The sequence below is a fragment of the Elephantulus edwardii genome, unplaced genomic scaffold (assembly GCF_000299155.1).
Source record: "Elephantulus edwardii isolate Elephantulus edwardi_28Jun2011 unplaced genomic scaffold, EleEdw1.0 scaffold00268, whole genome shotgun sequence".
Classification (NCBI taxonomy): Eukaryota; Metazoa; Chordata; class Mammalia; order Macroscelidea; family Macroscelididae; genus Elephantulus; species Elephantulus edwardii.
The window spans coordinates 109,867-117,878 of NW_006400018.1; the positions used below are offsets into that span (position 1 = coordinate 109,867).

At 48.6% G+C, this 8,012-nt stretch overlaps 1 protein-coding gene across 1 annotated transcript; it reads left to right on the forward strand.

Moving 5' to 3' along the window:
• Window positions 1-3,768: 3,768 nt before the first annotated feature.
• ZBTB3 (zinc finger and BTB domain containing 3) lies at window positions 3,769-5,730 on the forward strand. Its single transcript, XM_006899860.1, has 2 exons — window positions 3,769-3,858; window positions 4,140-5,730. The coding sequence occupies exon 2, from the start codon at window positions 4,183-4,185 to the stop codon at window positions 5,728-5,730; it is 1,548 nt and encodes a 515-aa protein (XP_006899922.1). The 5' UTR covers window positions 3,769-3,858; window positions 4,140-4,182.
• Window positions 5,731-8,012: the final 2,282 nt, after the last annotated feature.

An 8,012-nucleotide genomic window follows, 5' to 3' on the forward strand; every position in this document is an offset into this window, starting at 1 on the left:
AATGTTTATGAAAATTAATAAAATATAATTATAAAAAAAAAAGATACTTGTTATTGCAGGATCTGGGTCTAAAAAGATGCACTCCACCCCTCGCAACAATTCCTTGGTAGTAGTGAGCACATCAAACTGACATTATTGCTCCTCAACAATTTGGAGAGGTCCCTGACTACAGACTTTCCCAGTGTAATACGTCTCCTGATCTCCTAACTGCTGGTACCAAGTGTATTGATTGTGAATCCAAGTAGGACGAAGTTGTTAACAGTTTCAATCTTTTCTCCATCTATCATGATGTTGCCTACAGTGCGAGGATTTTTGTTTTCTTGACATTGAGATGCAATCCATATTGAAGGCTGCAGTATTTAACCTTCTGCAGCAAGTGCTTCAAGGCATCTTCACCTGATTCAGGCCATGGTCATTTCAGTCATTTGCTGTGCATCTGAGAGCTGGACAGTGAAGAAGGATGACAGATGTAGAATTGATACCTTTGAACTGTGGTGCTTGAAAAGAGTGTTGCCAAAAGAATAGATATTTCTTAGAGAAGGTGTAGCCAGAGTGCTCCTTGGAGGAAAAAAAGTAATGAGACTTCATCTCATGTACTTTGGGCATGCTGCTAGGAGAAGCTATACCTTGGAGAAGGACATCATGCTTGGAAAGGTGGAGGGATGGTGAAGATGAGGAAGAGTAACACCACCACCCCTTTGATTGTTTTCCTCTCATCTCTAGTGATAAAAGATACTACTGACCACATTGTAGGGGAACTCCCCTTACATCCCCTTAAGGCAGAAATGGGTTAAAGAGTGCTACATTTTACCCCTAATATTCCTACAATTATTTGATCAAATCATTGTATCATTATATACATGTACTTTGGGGCACTACAATTCAATCCATGACAACTCTAAGTTCAGGTAACATTCTGTGAATTTTATGAGCCATATTAGAGAATGACTTTCTGAGGTCAGTGACAGCAAACAGAAGTGTTTGCCTATTTGGCAGGGACTGGAAGGACAGAGTCCTAACTGTGGACACTCAACTCTGCATGGCTAGGATTAAGGAAAGAATGTGCTTTGTGGGTGCCTGTTGTCAGAATGGAGTGGGAAAGTGGGGATATTCATTAAATGAATATTTTGAAATTAGCTGTTCACAGGTCTTGACTCAACTCGATGTCAGCTGTTATTCATGCATACCACGTAAAGAAAGGGTCCAATTCCATTATTTTACATCTGTACATCTGGTTTCTCCAGCACCAGTTGTTGGAAATATTCTGCTTTCCTTATTGAACTATCTTGGCACTCTTGTAAATGAACTGACCACACATGTAAGGGTTTGTCTGGATTCTTTATTAGATTGCTGGTCTTATATGTCCATCCGTGCCACACTGTTTTGATTACTGCTGTTTTAAAATAAATTTAAATCAGGAGATGTGACTTTTAGGATGAGTTTTTCTGTTTTTGCAAAAAATGGTGCTGGTTATGTGACAGGGATCACATTGAATCATTTTGGGTGGTATTGCACAGACTGCTGCTGCTTTTCTGACCAGAGCAGTTTAAGTGACAGGGTTATGGAAGACTCAGTGTCCAGGCTCTTGCCCCTTCACCCAACTTAAGCAGCATCTCCACCTGGTTTTGTAGCCATGTTCCCATAATTTGGGGCAATTCATTTCCTACTTTCCATCTTTGTGCCCTTTTCTTGATGTTTAAATGCAACCCATATTGAAGGCTGTATTTTTTTTCTGCAGCAAGCACTCCAAGTCCTTCCCACTTTCAACAAGCCTGTGTTATGAGAAGCCAAGTTTCATATTAAATATTTGTAGTAAACAGAATGCTACTTCAGGTTATGTGTGAGGCTGGTATCAGCTGGAATTCACCCTGAAGCACCAAGGCAATCTGTAAGTGTTTACAGGATTTTTGCGTTGTATTTGCTAACCCTCCCTCCTGAGTCAAGCAGAAGGTTTTCAATAGAAAAAGCTTAGTTTCACTTGCATTGGATTCTCTTTGTGATTCACTCTCTGGCAATTTTCAATAGACACAGGAAAACCAGAATCGGTGAGTCGATTTGCTTTAGTTGTTCAAGAATTGTTCGCCTCCTGCTTTACCTCTGTTCTCCTACATTCTTGGTGTTCTGTCTCATTATTAATATGTAAAAAAATACTTTACTCTCAGTCGGCAACATTGTGTCTTCTGAATAACATAGGTTATTGATGTGTCTTCTTCATATCTTGATGCCACATTCCTCTTCATAGAATCCAGTTTCTCGGATGATTTGCTCAGCATCCAGACCAAATAGGTTTGGAAAGAGGATACAACCCTGAGATGTGCCTGATCCAAGTTATGATCTTATCAGTCATTTGCTATGCATCTGTGAGTTGGACAATGAATAAGGATGACAGAAGAATTGATGCCTTTTGGAGGAGAAATATAGCAGTTGCTCCAGGACCTAGTCACTCCCTGAAAAACCTTATGGTTTCAAGGGCAGCCAGGACAAAGGCCAGACCAAACGATAAATCATAAGGCTCAGGGCCTGATCAGGAAGCCCTGACCTGCGTTAATGAACAGCCCCAGATTCCAAGAGGTACCATCTTCCCTAACCCTCCCCAAGACCCCTATAAAAAAAGACTACCCCTAACTGCAGGCACGCCATTCTGACTTTCTCTGCTCCTGGTCATTTGGCATCCCATTCAGTCCATACAATAAAGGCCTGATCGTCTCTTGGCACCAGTTTCTTTCTCTCTTTCGCCCTGAGCTCCTTTTCTAACACCTTTGAGTTGCAGTGTTGGATAAGAGTACTGAATTATTCCGTGAACTGCCAAAAGAACAGGTATGTCTTGGAAAAAAGTGCAACCAGAGTGGTCCTTGGAGACAAAGATAATAAAGCTTCATCTCAAAGCTAGGAGAGGCTATTCCTTGGAAAAGTGCATCATGCATGGAAAAAGAGAGGAGTTGAAAAGAGAGGAAACCCCTCAACCAGATGGAACAATGGGCTCGAGTATATCAGATTGTGAGGAGGTGCAGGACAGGACAAGGTTCGATCTGCTCTCCATAAGGATCATACTTGACAGCACTTAGTGTGTACTAAACACACAGAGGCCACGGAAGCCTCAGCTTTAATATACTCTGTCCATTCCTCCAAGTCAGACAATATTTATTGTGCTAGGAATGAAAACGAAGAGCAGTGCTGAAAAAGACTTTGATAAGACAGCCATAGTTGTGCCTGTTGAATACGACTGGGGGGGTCTAGAACCCTGGCGTCCTCCAGCCCACATAGGTTTCTTAGATCATCTCATTTTTCCGGGCCGCCTTCTGTAGGAGCCACGAGCCCTTTTGGGGGGCACGACGTCCGGCGAGCAGGCGGACGCAGCGGAGAGGCCAAAAACACGTTCTGCACCGTGGCTGGGAGATGGGTCGCTGCCCTCTGGCGTCTTTAGGCAGATGGTAAAATTCAACCAATCCTGTGGAACCGTGAGGCGAAGAAGGAGGGACGAAGAGGAAAAGTTTTGGACAGCACCACTGCCCAATCCGACGTCTAGTTTCCGGAACGCTGGCCTCGAACACGCTCTTGGGAACGCCAGTCAGGACGAGGAGGCGGGCTAGCAGGCAACGGACCAATCCCTGAAACGAGAGAGCGAGCTTAAACCAATTGAAACTGAGGAGGTGGGGTGGGAGGAGTTCGCCGGGTGGGTGCGCGGTGGTGGGTGAGGGCTCAGCTTTCTCTGCTAGTTCCAACCCTAGGACTCCTGAGTCCTTGGAATGCGAGAGGGAGAGGCTCAGGAAGTTTCCGGGGCTGGGCGCAGACGCACCCCCGGAAAAGGCCTGGGAGCGAAAGAGATCCCTTGTTGGAGAAGCCGCTGGAAACCACCAGGTGGGCATCGAGGAAGCCGAGGCTGCTCGGGGGGTGGTACTTCCGGGGGCGGAGCTTTCTCTGAGGGGGGCGGAGCAACTCACTAAGGTTAGGGCCGGGGGGCGGGGCTAACAAGAGACCACTTGGGTGACCTAGGAGAAAGAAGAGTAGTAACTTCAGCGACCCTCTTGGAAACCGAAAGGTGTTGCCAGAGGGCTTGGCGTGGCATGGGATAGTTCAGGGCTGACGTTAAGGTTGCTAGGGAGGTTGTCTGGCCTAACCCAACTATTCTCTCTCCCCAGGTAGCCACTGGTGGGGTCCTGAAAGGTCCCTTCCCGGGATGCTATGGAGTTCCCGGAGCACAGCCAGCAGTTGCTCCAGAGCCTCCGGGAGCAGCGTTCCCAGGGTTTTCTTTGTGACTGTACCGTGATGGTGGGTAGCACCCAGTTCTTGGCCCATCGGGCTGTGCTGGCTTCCTGCAGCCCCTTCTTCCAACTTTTCTACAAAGAGCGAGAACTGGACAAGAGGGACCTGGTGTGTATCCATAACGAGATTGTCACAGCACCAGCTTTTGGGCTGCTTTTGGACTTTATGTACGCCGGCCAGCTGGCCCTGTGGGGCGATACCCCAGTGGAGGATGTGCTGGCAGCAGCCAGCTACTTACATATGAATGACATCGTCAAGGTGTGTAAGCGCCGCCTGCAAGCCCGAGCGCTGGCAGAGGCAGATAGCACCAAGAAGGAGGAGGAGACCAATCCGCATCCCCCTAACTTGGAGTTTTTGTCCAACACCTCCCATGGCCTGCAGCCTTCATTGGCTTCTGCAGAGACATCGGGCTCCTGGGGCAAAGGAGACTGGAAAGGTCCTGCGGCTCCCTCACCTGCTGCCTGTCCTCCAGATGAGCCACCAGTGCCAGGTGGAGCTGACACGACACAGCCTGGCATGGAAGTCGATTCGCCGCATCTCCAGGCGCCGCCTCCACCTGTGACTGATGTAGCTCTTGCCAGCCCCAGTAGCTCCACAGAAACCATTCCTGCCAGCTACTTCTCTCCTGGCCTCTCAGCTGTTGCAGCGGAACCCATGACTCCCCTTGACGTGGGGCCCGAGGGCCTAAGGGTGGTAGAGTCCAGAGGTCCCGCAGGGCCACTGCAAGGTTTCTATCCCCCGGTGCCAGCTCCAGCCCCAGATCTGCCGCAGGCTGCAGCCCCAGCTGAAGCGGAGTTGGTCCAAGTGAAAGTAGAAGCTATTGTGATCTCCGATGAGGAGCCAGATGTGTCAGAGGAACAGCCGCCTCAGGGTCCTGGGGAACTGTTCCCGCCTGCAGGAGCAGTGTTTGGGGGGCGGCCTCCCCAGCCAGAGGCTTTTGAGGAGCCAGGGCCAGCAGGCCTGGAGGAGGTGGGGCCAAGTGACCAGTTCTCACCCCCAGATCTTCATCTCCCCTACCATCTGTTGCCAGGCCCAGGGCAGTATCCTCGAGGTCTGGTGACCTCACCTCTGCCCGCACCCCCTGCTCTGCAAGAACCACTTTACATGCCTTCCGAGTATGATGCAGCACCTGGAAGCTTTGGGGTTTTTACGGAAGATGTCCCCACCTGTAAGACGTGTGGTAAGACCTTCTCATGCTCTTACACACTGCGGCGACACGCCACGGTGCACACCCGCGAGCGACCCTACGAATGTCGCTACTGCCTGCGCAGGTACACGCAGTCAGGGGACCTCTACCGCCACATCCGCAAGGCCCACAATGAGGACCTGGCCAAGCGCAGCAAACCAGACCCAGAGGCCAGCCCCCTTCTTGGAGGGCAGCCCCTGCCCAGCTCTCCTACTGCGGACAGACACAGCAACGGGGGTGGAGGGCCACCCAAAGAGTTTGTGCTTGGCCCCAAAAAATAACTTCTTGGAAACGTGAGATGATGCTAGGCCTGTTCTGGCTGTTGTCAGGGGACAGCATAGGGTTGGGGACACTTTTGCTGGGTGACAGGATGAAGTACCCCACCTTTCTTCTTGGCCTCGCCAGAGGGCAGGACTTGGCTGGGCAGAGCTTACCTTTCAGGGCCCTGGGAATGCTTCCGAGGTGTATCCACTTTTCTGCTCCACATTCTGGACCATAAAGCTGACAGTGAAAGTATCTGAACTGGTGTCTGCTTTCTTCCACTAGCCTGCATGCCTCCTTTTCCCCTTCAGCCTCTGCTACATGTTAGAGGAAGTAAGCTCTGTGCTGGGGGGTGGGAGTCACTGTGCTTACAAGGGAAACAGTGAGACAAGCAGAGGACACTGAAGTCCTAGGGAAAGCACACCAGGGAATCGTAATGATTCTGTTTTATTGTCTTGATTAGCACTGGTTGCGCTCCTTTGTGCTAGGCTGTACTGGGCACATCATAGACTTTTTTATTTGGAGGAAAGGGCTGCTGATCTGCTTTCCACAAGTTGCGGCTTGGAAAATCCTAAGAAGAGTTCCACTTTGCACCTGAGGGCTGGAATCAACTCCAGGGCACTCACAACAGCCAGGCGGCCCAGACAGGTCGGCAGAAGTGTGTCCTGGTTGGGGAGCCAGACTGTGCCTCCTGTCTCAGGCTCAGAAGGACAGATGCGGAGAGGAGGCCTGGCCTTAGAGTGCTTGGAACTGAGCCCAGTGCTATCTGGCTCCAAGTTCAGCCATAAGGATGGGTTCAAGTCCAGGCCTGATGGTTGTCTGAGGGCCACAGTCTCTATTCCAACAGTAAACCAGGTCCTTTATTTATTTATTCATATATATATATGGCAAGGGCCAGGCCCTTGTCTCCATTTTGGAGTTGGGTGAAGCAGCTGGACTCTAATATGGCGCTCTTGTTTTGATGAAGGATCTGTGTGGATTGTGTGGTTGTTTTTTATCTAAACCTCTTGTTTAGAGTCAACAAAATCTCCTGGAAGGCCCTTATATGTAAAACTTGAGCCTGAGGGATTATATTTTAATCCCTTGTTACTATATTTTGGAGGAACATTCTACTGAATTATACAACACTCCTGTCAATTTGCTGCACTGAGGTAATCTGGGGTTGCTGTGTTGCTGAACCTTGTGCCACTGGGGAGTCAGATGCCATAATGGCTGTCCATGGTAGACAGTGTTTGGTGGAGTTCTCAGTTTAAGACAGGTTTGGAAGCAGGAGTGGGATCCACTTCCTAAATCACATGCTTCTGGAAACTGTGAACTTGGAGAAAGAATGAGTTATAGAAAGGCTTCAGGCATTTTGTCCATAGGGTCACTATGAGTTGTGCTCAACTTGAAGGCAATCTACAACAACGTGTATGTGTGTGTGTGTGTGTGTGTGTATTCCTAGATTTTCATTTAATCCTCAACAATAAGGACTAAAAAGAAAAAGGAGACATGAAATCCATAAAGAGCAACGTTAACTTGCTTAGTGTTACTTAGGAGCAAGGCAGGATTTGAACTCTTGATGTGTTATGCTGGGGCAAATCTTTGTTGTAGTTGGCTCACAGAACACGGTTCTTTTTGGTTTGGTCAAGTGTTTGGCTTTGTTCTCTTGCTCTGTTACTTCTGCTTTCCACCTAGAAAGACCTCTGTTTGGCTCTTTTCAGCAACAGATACTGTACTGATGATATTTCTGCCTGCATGTTGGAGATGGGAATGGAGGGAATGGGTCTCTGAGGATGAGAAAGTAAAGGCAGAGAATATTAAGTCCCCCATGGTCTATTTCTGGGAAGAGGCTAAAGGCCTGTGGTGGTATGGAAATAATGGGTAGTTGGGAAGAGTAAAGAGCCCTGGTAGTGCAGTGGTTAAACATTCTGCTGCTGACAGGAAGATCTTTGGTTCAAACCCACCAGCTGCTTTGCAGGAGACAAGGCCTAACAATCCAATCTGATCTGCTTCCTGAGAGATTTACAGCCTAAAACAGCCTTAGGGGCGTTCTCTTTTGTCCTGTGGGGTTAGTTACTGGGAGTTTCTGACTTGAAGGCACACAGCATGTGAGAGTAGTAGATTAGTGGTGCAAGCCCAGCTGCTGCTAATGGAAATGTTGGAGGCTGAGGAGCCTCGCAAGGAAGGCCTGGTGATTTTGGGAAAACTCCGTTACTGCAAAACCTTTGTCCCCATTCACTGTTGCACTGGGGGAGTTAACAGTAACTGGTTAGAAAAGAGTTGTTGTTGTTGTTGTTGTTGTTATGTGCTGTCGAGTCGT

Bases quoted from the DNA above. Each gene is read 5' to 3' on its own strand.
- ZBTB3 (XM_006899860.1), top strand. From the start codon at position 4,183: ATGGAGTTCCCGGAGCACAGCCAGCAGTTGCTCCAGAGCCTCCGGGAG.